The sequence below is a fragment of the Polypterus senegalus genome, chromosome 12 (genome assembly GCF_016835505.1).
Source record: "Polypterus senegalus isolate Bchr_013 chromosome 12, ASM1683550v1, whole genome shotgun sequence".
Classification (NCBI taxonomy): domain Eukaryota; kingdom Metazoa; phylum Chordata; class Cladistia; order Polypteriformes; family Polypteridae; genus Polypterus; species Polypterus senegalus.
In genome coordinates, this window is record NC_053165.1 from 120812056 (window position 1) to 120839919 (window position 27864).

General features: G+C 39.2%; 1 protein-coding gene across 1 annotated transcript in view; it reads right to left on the reverse strand.

Moving 5' to 3' along the window:
• Positions 1-1303: 1303 nt before the first annotated feature.
• The window catches only part of LOC120541569 (endoplasmic reticulum aminopeptidase 1-like), a 96456-nt gene continuing 69895 nt past the window's right edge, over positions 1304-27864 (reverse strand). The window contains exons 15-18 of the mRNA XM_039773327.1: positions 11213-11380; positions 10968-11108; positions 1700-1781; positions 1304-1569 (exon numbers count right to left, since the gene is read on the reverse strand). Coding sequence (XP_039629261.1) covers positions 1351-1569; positions 1700-1781; positions 10968-11108; positions 11213-11380 — 610 coding nt within the window. The 3' untranslated portion in view covers positions 1304-1350. The remainder of the gene's footprint in view (positions 1570-1699; positions 1782-10967; positions 11109-11212; positions 11381-27864) is intronic.

Here is a 27864-nt window from a genome sequence, read left to right on the forward strand (position 1 = left end):
GGCCTGCTCTTTGCAGCTTAACAGCTGTGCCATACTTTTTCCATTTCATCATGACTCATTTAACTAGACTCCACATGATATTCAGTGACTTGGATATTTTGTATTTTTCAATCATTGAGTTGCTTGGAGTGTTCTTTTGTCTCCATTGTGTAGGTTAGGCCACAATGCTCACTCACCACCTTCCAGATGCTGGAATCAATTAAAACCCCAGATAGGTGATCTCTATTGAAATAATTCTGTGACAACTAAATCAATTGGCTTCACTAGTGATGATTTACATGTTCATTTTAAAGGGGGTGAATACTTGTGTTGTCAATTATTTTGTGTTTATTTTGTAATTAATTTAGACCACTTGGCAGAGATCTGTTTTCATTTTGCCATTAAAGTCTTTTTCTGTTGATCAGTATCAAAAAAGACACTTTAAATTCAATTAACATTTAACACCATAAAGTAAATGTGAAAACTTGCAAGGGGCAGAATACCTTTTGTAGGCACTGTGAATATGCACCATTAAATCTGGCCCTTCAACATAAATTTTAACAGAATTCAAGTGAGACACAAGAGTCCAGCTATCCTCCTTTTGTAAATGTTCCAATTCCTCATGTCACGACATCTTGTTATAGAAGGGCTGAGAAGAACACACAAGCTGTCTTACCACCTGATGCAAATGGCTCAATGAAATCATATACTGAACTTCTATCTACTTAGCCACATAAATGGATGCACTAAGTCCTCCTCAGATATACCTACACTGTGGTTTTTACACTTTGATAACAGTGGCCCAAGGAGATATATAAAGACCCATTCTAATATGAACAAGTCAGGGAGACATACTGTATATACAGAAATTCTGCACTGAGAAGGTTCAAGTGATTTGATACATGGCCCCATGGTGCAAATATTTGTGGGGACAGTTGTCTTCATTTTTCTGTATGCATATCCTTATTACTCCATTTTCTGAACCAATCTCATCCATTTAAAGGTCACAGTTTTATGTGCATCTGTCCCAGAATGAGGATCCACTCCATCACAAGGTACTCTCATACACATACTCCCTCTGACTTATCTCTGGGCTGAAGTATACATATGTCTTTGGTATATGAGAGGAAGCCAGCATACCAGATGACAACCCATAGCAAGTGAAATGCAGACTCCCCTCAAACAGTGACTTAAAGGCTAGTCGAATCCGGGTCACCAGAAGTGCTATGGAAGCATTTCTGATCACTGTTTCTGATAATCATGCTGTTTATTACTGGGCTTCTAGGTGCTGTGAGATAAAATGCACACCAACCTGTTTTAGCCAATCATTTATTCTGCAATTTTATTATTTTAGAAACATACCACTGTGCTTTAATAATCAAAGAAGACCTCCCAGAAACTATCTCTCCAAATTCTCCCACCACAATATCTTGAAGCTATATATGCTTCAGTATATTGTTGCCTTAACCAGAAGTTGATTGGATTTCTCTTCTTCTGCAGCCACAAGATATTGAGCCTGATGACCTCCAGGGATCTCCTGACAAACGTAAGATTATGCATGTTCTTCCCAGAGCTAAAGAATCTCTTTACCTGTGAAACAAACACAATATGTAAACGTTACTGATTTGTGATGTTGTTTCGTTGTGACTTAAAATATTAAAACTTTCTTTAACCAACAGTTATTCCTTGTCTGTTCAGTTCACATAAGGAGAAAACTTACTTCAAGGTACTTCTGCTGAGTGGAGAAGTAAGAAGTGATTGAAAGCACAATGTGAGCCAGATATGAGGAGCCTAAGGAAAACCTGTCAAGAAAGTAAGGTAACAATTACTTAATGCAAGTGATCCGTTTTCTTTTCTTTCCAATTAACCCTTATGTTTTCAATTCAAACTGAGTGTAACTAAAATATGATTGATTGGGTCAGTAACAGAAACCCAGCTGTCACCCACTGGAGCCTCACAGCTTCAGTGACCTGGCTTCCATCCTTGGCCTGGTGACAGTAACTTTGTGTAGGCTTTGTGCATGATCAATGCCTTCATGTAAGTTTTCTTCCATATCCCAAATGCATGAATGTTTTCTTAATTGTAGACCATAAAGTGAGTGATTTTGTAGTGGAAACAATTTGTCTTGCTGGTTAAAGCCACTCTGAAACTGACAAGAGGAATTCTGAAATTTGGTCCCTGGTTCAAAGAATAATGTGTTGACCACTGCCCAACCAGAACAGTCTACAAAACAGTTAAATGATTTATTGGAAATGACAAAGCATATGCATCACAGCACATGGTCGCTGGTTGATTTCAAACTCTAAGACATTTTCTACATGAAGTTTGTATGACCTTCTTCCAGTTTCCTCAAGTTATCTAAATATATGCTTTTTGGGTTTTCTTGCCATGCTGTGGCATCTGTCTTAGGGTGGTTTCCTGCCCAATGCTGCCACTGAAAGTGCTACTTAAACTGACATGAATAAGAAGATATTGTCAAGACATTTAATAGTGAAATTAAACTAAAATGGCAAATATAAATATAATAATATAAATTATTTTATAAGATTACAGATGTAATTTATAGCCCATTTACACTGGCCAGGATTAAAGGAAGCTGGTGCCTACCCTGGCAGCACTGGATGCAACATAAGAACATGGTCAAATTGGATGTTAAGGAAGTTAATGATAATCCTGTATTTTGAACTGGCTTGATATGTAAACCTGAGTAAAACATGTAACTAGGCAGAACTCAAAAAAAACTACTGTACATGACATCTTAAAAAAGTTAGATGAAATGAATGTTGCTTCTTTTCTTAAAAGAGACAGCTGTGTAAAGGTATCTTTGGCTAAAGAGGCAGGCAAATGCAGCAGGTGCCTTTTGATAATCTAAGAACATAGCATTTACTTGCAATCTATCCGAGGACAATACTTTATTTCTTAAGTGCATTATCATGATGATATGTGTAAAAAATGATATATAAAATAGAGTACCTCTCTGATTATATGTACAGTATGCCTGTTCCCTATACAGTCCTACACCCTTTGACAAATATGGACCAACTTTGGTAAGGTTGTCCTCTAGGACCATAGAGACAAGCTAGAGTACTTTGGAAACCACAATTTTGACACTGGGGTGCCAAAAGGAGAGTCAAAGGGCTATTGTTTGATACTGGCTTTACTGGTTTTTCTTCATAGTTTAAGAACTATGAACTGTCTACCTTAAACTATGAAAATGACCATGAACGTTCATTGTTACAACCCAGCAAGAAGTTGCTGCAATACTGAAGTACAATGGAATATGAAAAGAACAAATTCTAAGCCCACAAGAGCAAAGACATTGATAGTGCCACAGTGTGGATGACAGATGGGACAACTAACAATAACAACAGTCTCACCATTTAAAAATAACACATAAGCTTTTGCTTTCTTTGCTTATTCATTATACAAATATACCTAGGCAATGGCAGGTACTTTAGTCAGTATCAGATAAAACCTATCTGCAATCTGCTCCAAAAGGCCTATTCTTACCTGGACAAAGCTGGCAGCACTGTGAGGATTATGTTTTTTGCTTTCTCCAGTTCCTTCAATACCATCAAGCCATCCCCACTGAGGAGTGAACCCTGAGATATACAGGAAAATGAGCCTATGGTGTCCTGGGTAATGCACTGTCTGTCAAGCAGACCACAGTTTGTGAGACTTGAGGACTGTGTTGCTGATATGGATGTGAGCAACACTGTAGCACCTCAAAGAACACTCATGTCTCCTTTTTAGATCACTCTGTTAACCTCAGACTATAAATATAACAGCAGGTCATGTCACTTACAGAAATTCTCAGATGATTCTGCACTTATGGGGTGTATTAATAAAGGTGATGTGACAGAGTAGAGGAGTCAACAGGAGAACTTTGTTTTTTGGTACAGAAAAACAATCTGCAACTAAACATCAGCAAAACCAGGGAACTGGTTATTGACTTTCACCACACCAAAGATCCTCTATATTCGGTCACTATTCACCTACAAGTACTTGGGGGTCGACATCAATGACAGGCTGGACTAGTCATCTAACACAGAGAAGCTATATATGAAAGGGCAGAGCAAGCTCTTTTTTCTTAATGTGCGTAATGACATCCTTCACATCTTCTACAACTCTGTAATGGCCAGTGCAATTTTCTGTGCTGTAGTGTGCTGGGCTGGTAACATCACTTCAGAAGAGGCCCACCAAATCAACAAGCTACTTAGAAGGGCTATCTCAGTTATAGGATGCACTCTAGACATGTAGGAGGTCATAGCAAAGGAGAAAATTAAAACCAAGTGCCATTATGAACAATGCTGCACATCCTTTCTCTGATACACTAACACTGAGGACTTTCAACTAATGAGTTATTCAGCTAAAGTGTGTCAAGAAACACTACAGGGGCTCCTTTATACAAAGGTAACATGTCTGTATGTTTTTTTCTTTTTAAATTTTATTCCTTTTTAGTCATTCTTGTATGTGTTTGTGCACAATTTATTTGAATAGAAGTTTATTTAATAATTTATTTAAGGACCTTCTGTAGAAAGCCAAATTTCATCCTGGGAACAAGCAAAGTTAGTTAGTAAGTACTAAGTATCTAAGGGCCACATTAACCTTAGTCAGTTTGTTTTGTGGCATTAACTGCATGTTTTTTGTCTGAACCTAACATAATATTCTAATCTTATTAAATCCTGTTCAGGGTTGCAGGAGGCCAGAGCCTATCCTGTTAACACCTGGCACAAGACTGGAATCAGCCTTGGACAAGTCAGTGGTCCATAATAGGACCCTGACCCACACACACACACTTACACTGGACAAATTTAAAGATGCCAGTTGGTCTTACCTGTATGTCTTTGGGTTGTGGGGGAAAAATACTCCTGCAGACCAGGGAGAATAATTCTGAATTTTCTCATGGGGTTAATAAAGTTTATCTAATGTAATCTAATCTGTCGAGGTATGGAATCCAAGTTTGCTGGATCCATTAGGTAGCATTGTTATATAAATGTCCACTGTGCACATGGTTTATGTAAAATGAAATTTGTCTCATGTGAATGAGTGTGGTTGTGACAAACTGGTGTCTTGCCCCAAGTTGTTTTTGTTTTGTACCCCTTACTGTTGGGATAGCAGGACAGGCTTCTTTCAGTCAAATTCATGAAAAGATAACAGTTGGGTGAATTTATTATTTAACATATGCAAAAAGATGGGCATTTTTCCATAGCTTAAATATGGTTTAACCCAGTCTATCAACCCTTTGAATTGATGCATGCAAAGTTAATTAAAAAAATCATTTTGCAGGCATGGTTGCATGCCAACATTTTAAGTATCTGCAAGTGTCCACTCCATCAGCTCAGGAAGTAAACTGTGCTAACTATGGTTTCATTTCTTGCAAGTACCAAGTGTTTAAATGATCTTGTGTCAATCCCATACAAATATTTGAAACCTGACATACATTGTATTAATTAAGAGGTTACATTTTTCTACAGTGTTTTACTCACACATGGGTTTACCTTTCAGTGCTGAGATGTTGCCAAGCAAAGTGTTGCTTAATGAATCTTTCTGCTTCTTGGTTAAGGTCCGTGGCTGTCGAATGGTGTCTGTCATTACATTTTTTCCCTGCCTGACTCATCACACAATAAGCTGAAGATAACTCTTAATCCTTCCAACTGAGAATTGTTTACCCTTTGTGCAAGTGGAGACTGGAGTCCTGAATGAATTTTGCATGAGTTGTTCAGCTGCATTCTCAAAGGCTAATCGGTGAATGTTACTTTCATTTACAAACCCAATAATGGAGCCAAAGCAAACATGCACAAGTGCTGGATGATTAGCTCTGCAAGCAGATTGTTGAAGCAAAGCTATGGCTTCACACACCCAAGAAGAATCCTCAGGACATGAATATGTTTACTGACTGGTCACCGGCTTTAGAATCAGTCAGCATTCAGCACACTATGTCAGCTATATGGTGCTGCTTTCCTTTTAGAATCTCTGTTCTTTGAGGGATGACCCTTTATTTGGTCCTCAGTAAACATGCAGACATGCATATTGAATTTTGTTGCCTACAAACTAAACACACTTAGGGCTACTTGTGGGCACCATCAGTGCATCTGTCTTCTCTTATAGTGCTGAATCTTTTCCAGGTTTGGAGGAAGAAGAAAGTGATTAACTGGATGTATCGTCTTCAAAGTTTTGACTAACAGTGGGTTATGCATTTGGAGTGTGCTGCAATGTTTTTTGCTGACATATTAAGACAGCAATGCCACCAGCACTTTAGAACTTCATCCACTGGAAAGTGAGCATGGTCGGTCCAGGCCACTACTTGAATGGGAGACCATACAGGAAAAGCCTGAGTTGCTGCTTTAAAGTGTGTTGGTGAGGCCAACAGGGGTGCTTACCCTGTTGCCTGTGTTTGTAGAACCATTTGACCCAATGCAGTGACTGAGGCACCATGCTATCATCCTTTGGATGAGACATAAAACAAAGGTCGTGACTCTCTGTGGTCATTGAAGATCCCTGGGTATTCTTTTTAAAGAACAGGGAATATCCCAATGTCGTGGATAAATTGCCCATCACAGCCTGGTTATTCTGGCCCCCTAATCTTCCCCTGTCTCTAATTGTCTCTCTCTCTCACAACTTCACCACGTAATAGCTAATGCATGGTGAGCGTACTGGTGCAAAAAATGGCTGCCGTCACATCATCCAGGAGGGTGCTATATAATGCCGGTGGTTGAACCGGTTCCTTCTGTCTATGTAAAAAGCATTTAAGTAGCGAAAAAAACACAATATAAATGTAATTAATTATTTATATTATTATCATTGTTATGGTAATTCTCCAGTTTTCATATCCAACTTTTCCAAAGGCATTCCCGTGGTCTTGTAATCTGCATTAAATTAGTTCTTATTTATCAGTTTTTACTAGGTTTGCTGTAAATCCAATTGAAAATTGGAGTATTTCAGTTTTCTTTTTTCTTCCTTTCCCATTTTGTTGATGAGGGTTTTTATTCAGACCTCTATTGTAAGTCTTGTGTTTTTAAATCAAGAGGCTGAAGGTTTTCCATGTGTGATTTACTGTGTGCCACTAAGCAAGTTAAGTCACATACCATGCCTGCCCTCCAATCATACGATTGTAATGTACCTTAATCTTGTTAAGCGCTTTAAGCATGGGAATGGCACTCTTTAATGCAGTAGGTGTTTGGTATATCTAGTTTCTGAGTCACTGTATTGTGTGACTGTGCTTCTAAAATATTTGACCTAGCGTGCATTGCCTGCTGTTTAATTGGTTGACCAGTAGCACCCTCTGGTGGTGTGACTCTGTGTGTGTGGTCAGTTTAGATAAGAAGAGGCTGATTGGATTACATTGGAGTTCTACTGTTTGAAGCTGTTATTCCAGGATTGTACTGCATATACAAAGATGCACCATTTCTCATTGTCTGATAATAGTCTAAAAATTTGCTTACTATAGAAGGTGTCTTTGCTTTCAAGTTGAAATAATGTTTGCTTTCACTTCTGTAAATAATGATGGAAGCGTATTTTCAGTGATGCCTTAAAGTTGATTGGATGAAGAGAGATTACTGTCCTGGAAAGGCAACTTTAATATGGTTCTAGTAACAACAGAATAAGGCGCCATCATTAAGAGAAGTTCAGTTCTTTAACTAGCATTGGCATGAAATAGGCTTGTACTGTATGTACTTCAGATACCAAGTATCTGAGGAAGTGTGTGGTATAACACATTATTACAGGGATTCCAAGTTATGTATTTTTTCTTTCCAGCATTTTCCTTGTCAGATCTCATTTATTCATGTTGTCTTTTTAGCCTGATTCTCAAAGGACTACTTCAGCAAGTGATTAAAGGGCCAGATACACCTTATTACAACTTGCATAGCTTCAAGGGTGTTCCAATGAGCTAAAGGGACATAAGGATGGCATTGCACCCAGAAAGAGCTAGGTAAATGCTATATTCAAGAAGAGGAGTCCAAACTAGTGGTCCCCTGGAACTTGGCTAATACTGCATATATCAGCGGTCCTTAGATTTTGAGTCAGGAGATGACTTAAGCCGGAGTTTCATTGGCAGTGAGGTAATGGAGAAAGAAAGAGAAACAGAGAAAATGGGAGTAGACCAAGAGACAGCAGTACAATGTCTTCAGGTAGTCAGTTGGGAGAGCCATGGGAGTATAAAACCCAGCAGAGGAACAGAATTTGCCCTGCCTTTTGTTAGATTTATACTTTTGTATTTCCTTCATCCATAAAATAACTAATATTTTGTACTTTTATACTCAGTTTTGGTAATTTTATTTCAATGTGGAGTCTATTTACAGGGGTACTACAATGAGAAGGGTGGCTGAAATCCTGGGTTTCCATCTTGGCTTGGCCATCGTCTGCATGGAATTTGCACATACTGCCTGTGCATTTGTGGCTTTTTACCTGGATACTCCTATTTTCTTCCAAAGTCATGCATATTAGGTTGTTTAGTGACTTTAAATTGGTTTTGTGTGTACATAAAATATGAGCAAGGCATCCTATTAATATGTGTCTTATGCCCAAAGATAGAGTGAGGCCTCCCACTATGATCTTGCATTATATTATGTGAGTCTGCAAATAGATGGATGCATCTGTTACAGGGTTGGGACATGTCCGTCCTGAAGAGCCACAGTGGCTACAAGTTTTCATTCCAACCCAACTGCTTAATTAGAAACCAATCTTTGCCAATCTCAGGCCTTATTTGATTTCATGGCTTGTTAGTCTGCAATGTAAGGTTCTTATATCGTAGATTTTTTCCTTTCCATGGATGTCATCCAAATGAGTTAAAGCCTAAAACGTATCATTTTCAGTCTGACACATTTTTTTATTAAATCAAACAGTGCATGATGAACACACACAGATGTAAATGGAAACAAGCTAGATGGAGAACTGCTGACTGCTTTGTCATTTACATCTTATTACTAAATAAGGAGCCATTAAAAACAAGATTGTTTAAGATTGAAATAAGCAAATAAGGGTGGGGAACCTTAACAAGCGAGAAAACTAAAATGAAGCATCCAAATGTCACTTAAGCAATAAGAGCTTCATCAGCAATAACTGACTTCTCTTTAAGAAACTTGGTTGTAACAAAAACCTGCAGCCATTGCGGTTCTCCAGGACCAACATTGCCCACCCCTGATCTATTACAATGAGTTTGACAGTATCACACAATTTATCCCATAATACATGGGAAATGAGAGGAGTGTGAGGGGAACCTTTTCAAGTTAAAGGTAAGTTTTATTTGAAATCTGTAAAACAGATGTATAATTGCAAGCAGGCCATGTGGTGTGGATAACTGCAAAGCTGCCTTAGCCGATGTCACATTACACAAATTGTTAGTTGGAGGGTATGTGAAACATAACAACTGCAGTTGCTGATCTTGTCATCCGAATATGTCAGTTGTATGATTAGAAATCACTGGGGATGTCAGATTACCTGACTATATGATGACTTTCCAAGAAAGAAGTGCAAATTTGTCCTTCTGACACCAATGACGTGCAACCTGGCAGAGCTGGTGCTCATGAGAAGGGTTTTTAGGTATGGCTAGTTCAGCCGCAATCTCTACCTGTTCTTCCCCAATTCTGTTACAGTATGTAAAACACAAGACATCAGACAGACAGGCCTCTTGTCTGTTTGTAAGGCCTAAAACGCTCATGTTCCTTATTCCTCATCACTACTTATATGCATTGTACTTCCAGGTCAGTGCTCATTGGTTGTCTTGCATACACAAAGCACCCCCCACATGACTTAAGATAAAATTAAATCAACGAGTCACAGACTGGTCGGAATAAGTTGCTAAACTGTAACACTATGCAACTGGGCCTGACTTTCTAAAATTATGTACATGAAGTCTACAACTAAACACTGCTGGAAAAATTGTGTAATATGACATGGCTTTAGTTCCCTATGACATGCTATTCAGAATCAGAATCATATTTACCTTCCAAGTATGCATCATACAAGGAATTTGACTGCAATTTTTTGATGACTGTCTAAGTATAGTTACATGACAGACAGACAGACACACATCAGAGGTAAATATAAGACATACAATGTAAACACTCATACAAAGTGCAAGGCAGTGCGGGAAACACTGACATATATACACATTAACTATATATAAGAATATGGTGAGGTATGGCAGGTGGGTCAGCCCATACTAAGCAAGGCCAGCTGAATTTGCCATTTGTGAACATATGAACAGAAAGCATACGGTATGTCTCTGTAATATTCCATTTGGTATGGGATTTGTGAAAGTAGTGTAACATTTGTGATGCATCATCTATTAGAATTAAACATGTAATGCATTTTACTACTACAAATGTTTGTAATACACTATCTGTTAGAATGGCCGAGACATAGTAACCAGATGGACACACAGAGTTCTTGTGTCGGTTTGAAATGTTCTTACATCTGCTTGTTTTGGCATAGTTGAGTCCTGTAATGCCTGGCAGATGGGAGAAATTCAAAAAACCCGTGGCCTGGGTATGAGGGGTTGGCGCTGATTTTCCCTGTCCGCTTCATGACCTTCTCTGGAATAACACAAGTCCTGTAAGATGGGAAGACTGGTGCAAAATGACTTTGTCTTTCTGATTCCATTTGCCCGTGTTTCTTGTGCCAAAAGACACTGTAATCATTCATCTGTCTGTCAGTCTGCCAACTGGCCTTTCTTCCTTTGTTTCTTATGCATATCTTAATGTTTTTGTCTTTATTACTTTAACTTCCCTGTGTCTTCTACCCCAAATGCCATTTCTAAGTATCTTATTCACAGTTTTTTAATTTCTCTGTTATTTGATTTCTAATTGTATTTATTCAGCTTTATTATGCTCATATTAGCATTTCTCCATCTCTTGATAAAGCAATGAATTACTGTATAAAGAGTACAGAGGTGTAGGTACTTGATGAACACTGCTTATTCAGTAAGGAAAAAAAAAAAACATGAAGACTTTGTCCATTATCCCTGTATGTTCAAGCATACTTACTTTGTAGTCAGCTTGTCCCAGTTATGCTGCACAAATTTCCAGACCACTCTGTTATTATTTGGAGAGCTCGCCAGCTGTCTGATAATGGTCCCAAAATCCTGTGTTTTGATCACATGATTTAGGAGGGATGTCTTCAGCAACCTTCACAAATAGTCAGGATGGCATGACAAAGATTCATTAATCTGCCATAAATCACATTAAATCAAACATTCTGTGTTTAAGTAGGATGAAAGTGAGTCACCCACCAGAGTTTCTTCGCAGTGCTTCTGGTTCGACACAGTGCTTGAAGTATGCTAAGCTTATCTGTGCTAGATGTACTTTCCATGTACTTCTTCAGCAGAAACCTCCATTCTTCATCCCCTCCATTTCTCACACCAACACGGAACAACAGCCCTCTGAGATTCCTTGGTAACCTGCTCACATCACAAAAAAGAGTCAGCAAATGCATGATACATTATGGACTTGCAATAGTGAGTCAATACAAAAATAAAGAGTAGCGTATGCAAGTTACTAAGGGCAATGGAGAAATGTCTTTCAGCTAAAAGTGAAAAATTGCCAATGGCAAATGGATTTTAAAATTAGCTGAGAAAATTGGGCTTCCATCGATCCATTCATTTTCTTTGCCTGCGTTCTCCTTTGTGGTGACAAGTACTCATGACATATCAAAAACAACTTCTATACATGACTCTCTCACACACACACACACACACACACACACGCACACACACAGATTGGAAAGGTTACATAGTTGTGCAATAAACCCGAATTGTCAGCAGCAGCTAAGAAACAAGTTGTTTGTCTGTGACCCTGGAGAGCATTTAAACAAATCAAAGAACTCACCATCTGTCCAGCTAGCTGCAGAAACTTACAGTACTCCTATAGTTAAATTAACATGTCAAGATATCTCTAAATGTATTTTACAATATGTGAAATTGCATTTTAGATACTGTTTCTTAAAATGAATTGCATGTGTCTCAAAATATGTCTTAATTCAGAAAATCTTAAATGCACTTTAAGAGATCTGAAATGCAATTTAACATATTTTCAAATTATCTTAAAATAACTTTCTGTAAAGATTAGACTAGATTATACTTTATTTGGCTTCAAAGGGAAATTACATTTTTTACAGAAGGTTAAAAAATATATATCAAAAAATATATGTCAATGTCAATTTATTTATATAGCACATTTAAAACAACATAAGAATTCTGTGGCCAAAGTGCTTTACAATAATAGAATAAAAGAAAACAAACAAATAACATACATAGAAATAAAATATATGAACATAAATACAATAAATAATAAATAGAAGTAATGTTATATAATCACAATGAGGAAACCATCAGTATTACTGAAGGTCACGGAATGCAAGTGAATAGAAATAAGTCTTTAATCTTGTTTTAGACAGTTCAATTGTAAATGACTCTTTATGTAATGAGGTAAAGAGTTCCACAGGTGAGGAGCAGCATCTGCAAAAGCCCTGTCCCCCTTGGTTTTACACTTAGTACGAGAGACAACAAGTGACAACTGACCAGAAGATCTAAGCACTCTGGATGGCTGGTGTAAAGCACACAATTCAGATAAATAGGCTGGAGCAAGCCCATGTAAAGATTTAAAAACTAGCAACAAGATTTTAAAATCAAGTTGAAAACTGACAGGCAGCCAGTGTAAAGAAGCCAAAATAGGAGAAACAGAGTCATACTTTCTTGCCCCAACCAGAAAGCGAGCGGCAGCATTCTGGACCAACTGTAACCTGTGTATCAGGGATTTGCTAATCCCAGAATACAGCGAGTTGCAGTAATGAAGGCGAGAAAAAATAAAAGCATGAGTAGCTTTCTCAAGATCCCTAGAAGATAAAAAAGGCTTGATCTTACCTAATAGACGAAGCTGGAAAAAGCAACTCTTGACTACAGAATTTACTTGTTTCTCAAAAGAGAGGTTACTGTCAAAGATAACACCTAGACTGTGGACTTGAGGTTTGCAAAAGACAGAGAAAGAGCCAAGAAGTCCAAGACCAGTTTGGGCTTTAGCTGATGGACCCACTATAAGCACCTCCGTTTTATTTTGATTCAGATCAAGAAAATTATTAGCCATCCAGTATCTTAGTTCAGAAAGACAGTTGTGGAGTTGATTTATTGCAGAGTTGCAGACAGGAATATGAACCTGTGTATCATCAGCATAGCAGTGAAAAGAAATGTTAAATTTCCTAAAAATAGCTCCAATAGGATGAAGGTATATAGAGAATAAAATAGGACCCAAAATGGATCCCTGAGGACCACCATATTTAAGAGGAGCAGTAGACGAAAAAGAGGAATTTAGTCACTGAAAAGTGTCTACCAGTTAAATATAACCTGAACCACTTAAGAGCAGCCCCTTTAAGCCCAACAAGATGTTCAAGCCACATCAGCAATATCTCATGGTCAATAGTCTCAAAGGCAGCCGACAGGTCAAGGAGGAGAAGGACTGCCGCGTCACCTGAGTCAGTAATAATAGAGATGTCGTTGAATACTTTCAGGAGGGCTGTTTCAACACCATGAAAACACCTAAAGCAACATTGGTAGATCTTAAATAAATTCTTGGAGTTAAGGTGATCGACCAATTGATTATAAATAATCCTTTCTAGAATTTTAGCCAGAAATGGCAGTTGGGAAATTGGGCGAAAATTGGCTAAAACTCCAAGATCTAATTCTGCCTTTTTTAGACGGGGACTGACTGCAGTATGTTTATAAAATGATGGCACAACCACAGCAGTTATAGAATCATTGATAATGGATAGTAAAGATGGGCCCAAAACATCAAAGGCTTCCACTAAGAGGCGTGGTGGTACTATATCGAGAGGCCTGTGAGCTGGTTTAAGGGTGTCAATGGTTCTTTTTAACTGCGAAAGTGAGACAAGATCAAAGGATTCTAAGACAGTGCCCTGTTTAACAGTAGGAAGTTCATAGGAAGTTTATGCACTCATGGGCAAACTCTGTATGACTGAAATCGATTTAAATCAAAAGAAATTGAATGAAAATGCAAAATCGAGTCTTTTCAGACAGGAATCCTGTTCTTACTGCATGAGTTGGCAGTTCTTCCAGTCATATGAGAGGACAGCTGGGCAGGAAGAGGTGGGTAAATGTGGACAAACACTGGAAGTGATGGTGGTTGAGAAGAGCTATTAGTCTGCCAGTCTGCAGTAGGAGGAAAAGAGAGAATTACCATCACCTGAGCCCTTAAAGTGTCTCCCATGCGCACACACACGACTATATATAGGGTCACACACATTTGCAAAGGGGACAGTTTAAGGGTAATTCTCTGCCACTCCACAGGTTGGTGCTCTGTAAAAACATCTTATTTTTCCATCCCTCTGCAAACTGGAAGATTGATGGCTTTTCAAACACTGACATAATTCCGGTGTCCATCCACATGGACCCATCTCTTCCTGCTGAAAATCAAGATCATCGGAAGCTCTGCTATTTTGAGCATTCACAACCAGACTCCTCTCTGAAAAGACATTCTCTCTGACACTATTAATAACATTTGTTTTCTTTTTTCAATTGCAATCATACAGGATTTGCCCACAGGTGCCTCAACTCTCTTTATTGTTCCTGCTTGTTATATCAATATGTATACATTGTGATGGTTATTCTTCTTTAAAAGAATCTTACACAACACAAAACAAAGTTTTGGGGACCGTCCCCATATATTGTCGTCCAGACAATTAAAGAAAATAACGATTCAAAGTCTCAGAGTAAAACAATGAACAGATTTCTTCAGTCAAAATGGCGACTTTATACAGAGAAGGATTATGGGACAGGAAATGGTTGGCAAGAAGTGACGTTGAAAACAGGAACCGGAAACAACGTCATCATGATGGGACGGAAGTGAGGTGGATTGATGGAGCGGAAGTGACGCATCATGGTGGGCGGAAGTGACGTCATCGCGGCCATTTTGGAATCCTGGAAGTGGAGGAATTATTTTTCTTCAAGTTTTCTGTTGAGCAAAAGAGATTCAGGTAAGTACCACGTGACAACCCTCTATCTCGCGATGTTTCACTCACCTTTAGGCTCTTTGACTGCCTCCTAATCGCACATGTGTGACATGACCCCCCCCTCAGCCCAGACCCCTCGGGTCGGGCGACCTGCACCGAGAGGTCGTGGACACGAGAGAGCATCTACATTGGCCTGCAAGGAACCTTTACGATAAATGACACTGAAACGATAAGGCTGAAGATTCAAAACCACCTAGTGATGCGAGGTTAGACTCGATGAAGGGACATCCACTGTAAAGCAGCATGATCCGTCACCAGAGTAAACTCACGCCCCAGTAGGTAGTACCTCAAAGACGTGACAGCCCACTTAATCGCCAAGGCTTCTCGCTCCACTGCAGCATACTTGGTCTCCGGTCCAGCAGTTTCCGGCTCAGGTACATAACAGGGTGTTCAGCACCATCAACGCATTGGCTCAGCACGGCACCCAAACCTGTGGCCGATCGCGCCGGTCTGGAGGATGAAAGGAACAGAAAAATCAGGAGATCTTAAAACAGGTGCTGAAGTAAGGGCCAATTTAAGTCACTGAATGCTTTCTCAACCGAAATATCCCATACCACTTTTAAAGGTGCTCGTTCCTTGTTAAATTAGATAAGGCGCAGCAACTTCTGAGAAATGCGGTACAAAGCGCGATAGTAACCTGCCAATCCCAAAATGCTTGTACCTGCCGCTTATTCATCGGACGGGCCAATTAAGAATGGCATCAATTTTGGAACATTGTGGTTTAACAACACCCCTCCTACTAGGTAGCCCAAATATTTGGCTTCTCTTAATCCAAAAACATTTCTTGGATTAATTCAAGACCAGCAGATGCTAGCTTGGAGAGTATTGTTTTAACCTGCCATACATGATCCTTCCACGTGCTGGAATAAATGACCACATCATCTAGGTAGGCAGCACTATATGAATTGTGGGGCCTTAGCAGTGTGTCTACCAGGCGTTGGAAGGTAGCTGGTGCCCGTGCAAGCCAAAAGGAAGGACCCTGTATTGCCAATGTCCACTGGGTGTACTAAAAGCGTTTTTTTTTTTGGCGGAGTCTGCTAAGGGAATTTGACAATACCCTTTGTCATGTCAAGAGTAGTTAGGAATTGAGCGTTCCCCAACCGATCAAGTAAATCATCCACCCGCGGCATGGGATACGCATCAAATTTAGAGACCTGATTAAGTCGTCGAAAGTCATTACAAAACCTCCACGACCCATCAGGTTTAGAAACTAAGACAATTGGACTAGACCAAGGGCTATGACTCTCCTCAATAACCCCTAATTCTAGCATTCGTCTAATTTCCAACTCTACTTCCGCTTTCTTTGCCTCCGGAGCCTATAAGGTCTCTCTCTGACAATCACTCCAGGGTTAGTAATAATATCGTGAACAATCAGCGCAGTACGTCCGGTATCTCGTCCACAACTTTAGGGACAGACAAGATAGCCGCCTCGAGATCTTGTCGTTGTTTGGATGTCAAATCGGGCCAAAATTAAGATGGGCACATGACATAAAAAGAGAACGAGGCTGATTGGACGAGGGATCAGGTTCCCTGTCCTTCCATGGTTTCAGCAAATTAATATGATATACTCGTTCAGTAGGTCGCCGATTAGGTTGTTTAACCAAATAATCAACGAGACCTTTTCTTTCTTTAATTTCATAAGGGCCTTGCCAATGTGCTAACAACTTTGAATGAGAAGTTGGGACGAGTACCATTACACGATCACCCGGGACAAATTCCCGAATGGTGGTGTTTCGGTTATAATAACGTGACTGCGCTGCTTGTGCCTTTTCCAAATTTTCTTTTAGAATAGGTCTGATTTTCTCTAATCTATCGCGTAATTGCGATATATTCAAGAATATTTGAAGTTGGGAGGACCTCCTCTTCCCATCCTTCTTTTAACATATCCAAAAGCCCTCTGGGTTGTCTTCCATATAATAATTCAAAGGAGAGAAACCAGTAGAGGTCTGAGGACTTCCGATAAGCAAACAAAGCGAGAGGAAGCAACTGATCCCAGTTTCTTCCATCCTCGTTAACTACCTTGCGTAACATCTGTTTCAAAGTTTGATTGAAACGCTCTACCAACCCGTCAGTTTGGGGATGATAGACAGACGTTTTCAGATGTTTTATTCGAGTAATTTGGCTACTTCCTGAACGTCTCCGAGTGAAAGGAGTCCCTTGGTCCGTTAAAACCTCTTTGGGAATCCCAACACGGCGAATATCCCTACTAATTCCGTGCGATGTTTTTCGTATTAGCTGAGCGCAATGGAACAGCTTCCGGAAAGCGAGTGGCATAATCTACTAGCACCAAAATATATTTAAAACCTTTTAACGAGGGTTCCAATGGTCCTACGAGATCGATACCGACTCGTTCAAAAGGGATATCAATAAGGGGAAGGGGAACGAGAGGAGCTCGCGTCCTTCTAGGAATCTGGCGAAGTTGACACTCAGGACAGGAAGAGCAAAATCGCCGGACCTCCTCGTTAATTCCCGGCCAATAGAATCGGAGCTTTATTCTCTCTAATGTTTTTTCGGAGCCTAAGTGGGCTCCAAGAAGGTGAGCGTGTGCTAATTCACACACCTTTCGCCGAAAAGTGCGTGGAATTAACAACAACGTTCGCACTTCTCCCTCGTGTTCTGCCACTCTATATAATAATTCGTTTTAAGTACAAAGAACGGCATCGGTGGCATGGGATCCAGGGTTGTATAACCCTCGGTAGATACTACTGCATTCCTAATATTTTTTAAGGAATCATCGTTCCATTGTTCCCTTTTAAAAGACGATGGTGTTAATAGAAATTGGGCAGTTAAATCTTGTATAGGGTCTTGTGCGACCTTAAGGGGTGTGGTTTCTGTCTCCACGTCTTCTGCGTTAACTGCACTAGTTCCCGCAGAGGTCGATGGGACATCAATTCTTCACATTGGGTACCCGTATGGGTCCGTGCTACTGTGGGACATGGCGTGGAGGCAGTCGGAGCAGTATTCTCCATTACTAAGCCTAAATGTTTCTTAGGTACAGTTACGTTATTACCGCTGGTAATTTTATTCCAGTCTCTACCCAATATAACTGGAAAAGGGGGATCCGGTAATACAGCCATGGCCATGCTCGTTAGGTGATGATTTACTGATACACACATCTGGCGTTTTATAATACCGGATATCCCCATGAATACATTTTAGACTAGTTTTTATCCTAGTCCACTGTTGCGTAAAACGAACGGGTGGCAACAATGGAAATGTTACTCCCGGAATCAAACATTGCTCTTACCTTCCTGCCATTTATAATAACTGCACCTGTATATGGAAGAGATAAAGGATTAGTCACAGTGGCACAATACCTTTCTCCCCTAACTAATGAGCAATCCATGGGCTCGATGGTACAGTTAGGGGACAGATGTCCAATCTCCCCACACTTGAAACAGCGGGGAAGACTGGCACCTCTGTCCCGTCTACGGACGGCAGGTCGGGAGTTTGTCGGGTGGGCTCAGGAGTTGCCCCACGTGCCTGTTGGGTTCGGCGGAGAACCGTTCTGATTTCCCTGATTTGCAAGCCGCCCAGTGGCGCTCAGTGATCTGGATTAAGGAGTCCATGTCCTCAAAATTATGCTTCCGTACTTGCTGGGCGATATGGTCAGGGAGGGCATGCACAAAAGTTTCACATGCTAGAAGCTCGGCCATTTTATGTGAATTATTAATGTCGGGCCGTAGCCAGCGACATACTTTCCCCAAGCTTCAAAGCCCTGGGTTCTTATCGGTCTCTCTGGATCGAACTGCCACTCCCTCCATTCTCTCGCCTGCTGTTCCGGAGATACGCCGTAGCGCTTGAAGACCTCCTTTTTTAGAGCGTCATAATCAGCTGCCTGCTCCTCAGTTAGATCATAATAGTCTCTCTGCGCCGTTCCTTCAGGTAGGGAGCCAGTATGTACGCCCATTCCGACCTTGGCCATGCGTTCGCTTAGCGTGCGCTCAAAAATCAAGTATGTCTCGATGTCGTCCGATTCTGTTAGTGTAGCAATAGCAATAGGTGGTGGCCGAGCGACCTCCGTCCGTACACCTGCAGCAGCAGCAGCAGCACGAGCGTTGGCTTCTGCTACCTGGGTCCTTGTCTCACCCATCTGTATTTTCAGGGTTTGCAGATCGTCCATGATGGTGCTCAGAACGGTGTTCAGGTCCTGTTCTTCCGACATCTTTAAATAAACAAAGAACAATCCTGTCGAAGCTACGCCAATTGTGATGGTTATTCTTCTTTAAAAGAATCTTACACAACACAAAACAAAGTTTTGGGGACCGTCCCCATATATTGTCGTCCAGACAATTAAAGAAAATAACGATTCAAAGTCTCAGAGCAAAACAATGAACAGATTTCTTCAGTCAAAATGGCGACTTTATACAGAGAAGGATTATGGGACAGGAAATGGTTGGCAAGAAGTGACGTTGAAAACAGGAACCGGAAACAACGTCATCATGATGGGACGGAAGTGAGGTGGATTGATGGAGCCGGAAGTGACGTCATAATGGTGGGCCGGAAGTGACGTCATCGCGGCCATTTTGTAATCCTGGAAGTGGAGGAATTATTTTTCTTCAAGTTTTCTGTTGAGCAAAAGAGATTCAGGTGAGTACGACGTGACAACCCTCTATCTCGCGATGTTTCACTCACCTTTAGGCTCTTTGACTGCCTCCTAATCGCACATGTGTGACAACATGTATCAGTAACCCTACTGGCCCTAAAACACAAATAAGAACTTCTGTCTTGGATCTGGCAGTAAGACAAGATCAGACCTGCTCAGATTGTGCCACAGGTTTATATTAATTAAAGTCATTAATACTTGCAAACAGCAGTTCCAGCTTGTAGTGTCCACAAATGGAATGGAATGGAACACGCTGATAGAAGTCACCACCATTCAGAATGATTCATCATTAAGACACTGGTAACACAGTGAATCATTTCTGTTGCTCAGTCAGCCAGGATGATGTAATTCATCTCCCTGGGCAGTGATGTGGACCGCTTTTCAATGCCTGGATCACACATTCAGCTTTAATTGCAGTGTGCTCCCTTTTTAACATTACACATTCATCTCCACTTCCCCTCCTGCTTTTTTTTAAGCTAGGTCTGAAGAAACCCATCCAGTATTAAAACAACCAAGGCAGTTCTCCACAGTACCCAAAATGTCACTATGACTTGGCATGAGGTGCAAGAGTTCATACAACTTGTACAAAATCAATCAAACATTCTCATTATATGGAGCCAGGCCAGGTCTGAATGCTTTCCACCTTAGTTGCCTCTGTTTTTGGTGGGACTTCTATTTTAAGATACCTTGACATGTATTTGAGATATCATGAAATGCATTTTCCATATTTGAAAATAGACAGAAAGCTATTATAAGATATCTGAAAACCTTTATTTGAGGTGCATTAAAATGCATTTCTCATATCCAAAAATGACCTGAATGTTATTTGAAGATATCTATTAATATATCTTAAAATGTATTTCAGGTAATTTTATATTGATTCACATTTCAGATATATAAAATACATTTTTTCGATATTTCCCATTCATGCTGTGGTATCTTAAATTATGTCTCTGCTCCATTTCAGGTATCTTAAAAGTGTATTTCAAGGAGGGCATCCAAATTTGACAGGCTGTTTACAGCCCAACTGCAGTCAAATTCCCACTCAATTGTATAAAATCTAACCCATTATTGGTTAATCCACCACCCCCAAGTTGCAGACATCCATGAATGCAACTCCTCTGATTGGTAAGCTAATTTACATGATTGGGAATATGTAGTAAAAGTAAAAGTTTGAGAGTAATTTTCCTAAAAGTCCACCAGAGTGTACACCCTACATAAAAAAAAATCCTTTCAATATATTTTTTTAAAATAAATATAATCAACAGTAGAAAAAATATATCTGCACTTTTTTCGTCCAGGTGAAATAAAATAACCGAAAGTTGGGGAAAGGACCTGTGCCAACATGCACCTATAAAAATGAAATGTTATTTCCACGCTGAAGAGGAAAGAAGGTAAGAGATGCAACATTTCAGCTGCATAGTCTTCATTAGGTGTGTCACCAAAATGTTATGTCACTGACCGTCTTTCCTCTTGAGCATGGAAAAAATCTGTCACTTTTTTCCACTATGAGAAATGTACAACACCAGTAAACCAACACAATTACAAATGTCATGGTAAAATATAACACATTTTGTTCATACAGCAACCATCCTTTAAAAAAACATGCTGTCATACTTGAACCTTCATAATGCCTCAAAGAAAAAAAGCAATCAGCTCTTTCAGACTGGGATTATCCTCCCATATCTTCCAATACATTTTTTAACATCTTGTTAAACATTTTTATATTTTTCCCACCATTTACAAAACAGGGTCAGATAAGATTAGAATTACCATGAAAACAGTTTTTGTACTGCAGTTACATTTTGAAACAACCATATTTGCTTTTCTTTTTTAGGCAGACTGTTTTATCAGCTGTCTTTTTCTTCTTCCTCCTCCTCTTCATCTTTTCCCACTTCTGTGTGGGGTTGATGTGCTTAATCATTCTCCATACAGCATGGTCCTGCATCTTCTCACCAGTCAAGTCCTTTTCCTTCAGATCATCTTTGACTTTATCCATCCACCTCCACTTTGGCTTCCCTCACTTTCTCTTCCCGAGTACTTCCATTCCCATCACTATTTTGTCCACATATTCATTGTGTCTCCTCATTTCATATCCATATCACTTTAATTTATTTTCCTGTAATTTCTTAGTAATCTCTAACATTTTTATTGCACCTCCGATTGTGTCATTTCTTATTGTGTACTTTTTTGTAACTCCACACATTCATCTGAACATTCTCATGTCTGCCACATCCAACTTCTTCTCTTGCGTTCCCTTTACTGCCCATGTTTCCGCTTCATACATCATTGCTTATCTCACCACTGTCTTGATAACCTTACCACTAACCTTCACATTAATTCTTCAATCACAAAATACTCAAGTTACCTTATTCCAATTGTTCCATCCACATTGCACTGTAAGGGTCATCTCTGTATCTAATTCTCCACCTCAGGCTACCACTGATCCTAGATATTCAAACGTATCCACTTTTTTCAACAGCTCTCATTGCAGGCTGTCTGAATCCTGACCATCATTAAACCTTATCTATTCTGTCTTCCTCTGATTTATCTTCAATCCTTTATCTTGCAAATCACTTTTCCATTCTTCCAACTTCCTCTTTACTTCCTCCCTTTCTTGTGCTACACACCACATCATCAGCAAAAAGCCTACACCAGGGAGATTGGTCTTTTATGCCATGACTCATCACATCCATAACCAGATCAAAGAGGTGAGGACTTAAAGAAGACCCCTGGTGTAGGCTGGGATCCTGTCTGTTACCCCAACACTGATTTTAACTCAAGTCCTCACTCCCTCATACATATCCTGAACAATCTTCACATACTTCTCTGGTACTCCTTTCTCACTCACACACCTCCAGTCCTCTTTACTGTTTTATCAATTGTAATTGCTTGAAACCCACTACAATGCCTCATCCTATCATGAAATGGGTAGAAATACTGTAGTCATGACAGCAAGGTCATTGGTTGAATGAACTGTTTGTGTGGAATTGACAGCTTTCCAACTTAAAATGAAGGATTTTGTGTGTCATTTATTTGTCATAGGTTAGTGCAGTGTTATGGATTTTAAATTTCATGTTTTATTTTTTGTCCATGCAAGCAAGCAAAAAGTAACTTCATTTCACAATGACAGTTAACATCAAAGTGTATTTTCTTCCTGAATTATTTTACCTTAAAAGAAATATTTTGCTTAGATGGACAGGATGAACCTAACATTTAAGGAGGTCATTAATATTAAAGTCGCTCCTTTTCCCAAATTGTACCTCACTTTAAAAACATTTGTGTAAACAAAATAGAAGACCAAAAAATGGCTGCAATGCCTCGGCTGAATTGATTACTTTCTAACTTGTAAACAGATGGAGGTGCCATGGCACTAGGAATTGCCAGATTGGTTTAGAGATTGGGGAGAAATTCTGGAAGGTACTAAACAGATCAAAAACTGTAAGTGAAATCATCTATCATATTGGTAGCCAACCAATCAAATGCATTTAACATCACATCTTCTAGAATCCTATATGGAATTTTAAAATAAACTAGGGGGCTCTGCCCCGTGCTCGCTTCGCTCGCCAACCCCCAGATTTGGTTATCCGTATGTACAATTAAAGGAGATATTTATTTTAATTTCATTCATTTTTCATTTCTTGATATTTGCCAGTAATAAAGCTATAGTGAATGAGTTATTCCCAACCAGGGCTGCTAGTGCCATGCTGCATGATCTGCATGTCGCACTGCACGACGATCATTTAAAAGCCTGTACAGCAGCTTTCCTTTAAGCCAGCTACTGCTTGTGCGATGCTGCGTGATCTGCATGTCGTGCTGCGCATCGGTCATTTAAAAGCCTGTACAGCAGCTACTGCTGCTTGTGATGAGCTGCATGATCTGCATGTTGCGTTGCGTGATGATCATTTAAAAGCCTGTACAGCAGCTGTCCATTTATCTCACTTCTTTGTCTCGCAGGATGTTAAAGTGTCTCAGAGAATTTTTTTGTAAGTAGTGCATGTCGTGTAAGAAGTCCCATGAGACTACTTGCACAGAAGACACTTAGAAGTCCCACGGGACTTCAAAGTGTCTTCTGAGAAGATCACGTCTTACATCCCTCCCAAGATTTTTTTTTTATAATAGAGAGATATGACTTGTCCAAGAGACAAAGGAAGAGCGACGTTAGAAGAGGGCAAGAGACATGCGACAATTTTCATCTGATCATCAGCTAAAGCATCTCATGATCAATATCAATTGCTAGATTAAAAGCCACCAAAGGACATTCATCTTTGACACTTTTTGTAATATTTTTCTAAAAACTATATGTATTCAGACTTTTCTATCTACATTTCTTTTATACTTTCCTCTACTGGTAATATTGTTCTTCAATAAATACCAAGTTGCTTTTTACTTTCTATACTTTGTCTTTATATCTTGAGTGACTGCAGTAATAAGGTAAACATTTAGAGCACATAGAGCAGTAAGGATGTGCCATATGACCTGAACTGCGAGGTTTACCTGCTGAGGAGGAGAGCTCATCTAATTGTGAACAGTACATAAAGTAAGACATCAGTGGTTGGTAAATGGCCTATAGCCAAAATATTGAGCATTTGTATGTTTAAATATATTCTTGGAGACTAAAGTAATATTTAGGTCTAAGATATATCTAAGACATCCTACGTTGTTCGTGCCAAAGATATACAAGTCTCTTTAAGTGTTAAGGAGTGTTGCGTCATTCCTACAAAACTTGAATGGTTAAAGTGGTAGGTAAACAGTAGGCTGTGTATACATCATTCACATGGCACTTTTGTAGTTAAGGTCTTTGTGTATGTGTATACCTATGTGTGTATTTTAAGGTGCAAGAGTAGACCAGTCTGGTAATGAACTTGAGTAAGTTGAGGGAAATACCACAATAATTCACTTGAAAGGAAAAGGAGCCAGCTTCATAGGCTAAATGGGAGAGAAATGTAAACAGTCATTTTTTGTCTTTATAAAACCTGTCCTGGGTATGATGTTAAACTGCATTCAGCTCAGTAAGTAGTCCTTAATTCGCAGAGAAATCATGGGTGTTTGTGGTAGGATTGGCACTCCAGCCACCGTAAACAAAAACTTGACACAGCTCTGAGATGATAGACAGGAATTCTTTCTGCTTTCCACAGGAGTAGCTCTGCTGCTACCACAAATAGGAAGGCTGCTTGTATTATGAAGGGGGTGGGGGAAAGCCCTCAGGAGCCTCATCCCTGGAAGACTCAAAACCGTCTTAGAGCCAATGGGTTCAGGCCTGTTGGGGATCAGAACTGGTGTGGTATTGAGGCATAGCCCATAGCATAGCAACACTCAGGTCCCAATTTGAGGCGGCCCAGTCGGATTGGTGCATGGAAGTCTTGTCCTTCCTGCATGATGATTATGTTTATCTTCTGCCAAAAGAGCTTTGTAAACTCTGATTTCAGAGGCAGCACTCCCTGAGGTGCACAGACCTGAGACTGGCCAGATCTCTATAGGCAAAAAGGTAAACATTTTATTGGTCTGGTCGCTCTGATGACTGTCATGTTCCAGGAGTAGCTGTTACTGTGGCAGATTGGCTTCTTCCTATGGTGCCCGATGTCAGTCCTTTCAACAAGCATATTATGAGATTCAGATGAAGGCACTCTCAGGATGCCTTGTCTGTTTTCTCAGGGTATTCTTCAACCACGGTGAGTGATGTCTCAGTGAGGGAGACATTTTATTCGCAACTTTGCTTGGTGGTAGATGGGTGCTTGTGAGGTGACACACCTCTTGTCATGGGTGACTTCAGTGTGACCACTGGCACCGACAGGGCTGGCTTTAAAGAATTTGTGGTGAAAGAGGCTCCATGTTCCTTGACTGAATCCTGGTTCATGGTTATTATAGTTAACGAAAACTAAAATCAAAACTGAAACTATTATTAAAAAAACATTTTCGTAAACTGAAATAAAATAATTAAGTAAACCAAAATGAAAAACTAAAACTAAACAAAACTATTAAAGTAGCTGGAAAGACAAACTGAAATAAAATAATTTACTAAAATAATTTTAGTTTTTGTTTTTGAATGAATATTCTTGCTGTTAGTTTTTAATTCTTATAACTTTTAACTCTAAAACTGAAAGTCACCCACCACCAGCCGCCCACACATATTCATCCAGTGAACGGGGGCTTGTGAAGAAGGGTGGCTGTTTACACAGCATTTGCGGTGACAGAGTGAGCTGAATACATGCGTAAAGCCTGTGAAATACAAAGCGATTTACATGCCACCTTTCTTTGCACTTGTTAGAAGATGTACAAGATGTAATTCAAACACCTGAAACTGGAATGTGCTGGTCAACAAAAACATTAATGTATGGACAGAAAAATCATGAGTGAGTAATGTTTCAGTTTATTTCTCATGTGCCTGCTTTTTGTTGACAGTAATTCACCTGCCACTTTGCACACAAAGTAAATGAAGTATAGGAAAAGTATAGTAATCATTAAAAAAATTCGACCTTGAGGTTTTGATGAGCGTTTTAGACCTCCCCGAGTCTGAAAATACATTTTTTTGGAACTATGAATGTGTGTGTGTAAACATGATTACTCAAAAACGTAACTATATAGATGGATGAAATTTGGCATGTGTTTGTTACACCAGAATTGTAGATCTGTATTAACTTTTGGGCCAAATCCATCAACTGGAAGTGGTACTTTTCCTGAACACATTCTCGATTATTTCTTTATTCATGCAGCTGCAGAATCCAATTTGTTCAACTTTACTTTTATAATAATTGTTCAATATATTATTAATTTGATTTGATTTGTTGTTGATGGTTCTTTAATGTACATAATATAATCATTGTCTTGCGGTTTGCTCCTCAAATATCCATCCCCATATCTGAGTACATGAGAAAGTCTAGGGGAGACCACTCCTGATTTTTGAAAATAAAACATCACTCTGAACGAGAGACAAAGTCATCATACAAGATCAGCATATTGTTGCTGACCAATCACTTTTGCTTTAAAAATGTTGTTTAACAACAAAGCAATACAAAACCTTGTAAAACTCCAGAGTCTCTACTGAACTACAGGCAGGTAGGTGAAGAGAGTCTGCCAAAAGTGATGAAAAGCTAAACATACTAAGGTGTTTTTGAATATATGCTATGTTTATTAATTTATCTTTCTTAGTTAATATTCACAGCTCAAAATACCTGATATTATGAAAATAATCCAGTAGTAGAATTGTTTTAAAATATCTGTCCCCATTTTTTCAATGTTTCTCTCTCTCTCAAAATAGATAGTTGTAATTCCATATTCTTGTTGTTCTTAACATCAGCCATATCATACATATTGCATACCAGGGATTTTTCCTGCCTTGCATCCAAACCTGCTTGGGTAGGCTCCAGGTTATCTGTGATCCTGCTCTGGATAAACTGGTTTTGATAATATACAGTATATAGTATATTGTTCTTAATCTCGAATTCTGTCTATGTCATTTTGTGCCTGTCCATACTCTTATTACCTGCTCTTGCTCTGCTCATTATGGCTTTATTGTTCTTATGATGGGCTGTTCAAGTCTCACTGCCCTTAACCTTTACACTACTGTGAATTTCATGGTCACACCTGTCAAAACACAGTAGATTCTGTTTTCTAATTTTTGATATCTTTTAGGCCTGCAGGTGGCAAAATTCTGTCTAGAAATTGTGCCTGAGATGGAATCAGAGATCAATATGGCTGGTAGAAAATAACAAAGCCCAGTATTTGAGATATTTGAATGCAATGTTGAAGGCATTCATTATAAGCACTTTGTCATAGAAGCAGGATATGTTGTGTGCTGTAAACATTCAGAGTAAAAAACCCTCACACCTTAAAATTCACCTAAATTTCATTCACTTCAAATTGGCCTCTTCTGGTTAATAAAAGGAAAAAGAAAAAAGTGCCAACAGTCAGCTCACATTTGTTCAGCACAAATGACATAGAAAATATTTTAAAAATTATAAAATTGTGTAAATTTTTTCATATTCATATTTCATATTCATTTTAATCAGACAAAAACAAAACCAAATAGTAAAGTGTGTTGTGTAGTGTAGTAATCTTCCACTAACATTAAACTCATATTATATACAAACCTGTTCAGTTCTGTCTCATTGTGACACAAAAAGTAAACTCCATAGTAGCTCTTTAACCATACTATAATTACTAAAACTAAAACTGAAACTAATATATATAAAAATAAAATAGAAATGTCTTTGTAAAATAAAAACAAAATTAAAACTAAAAATACACGATGAAGGAAA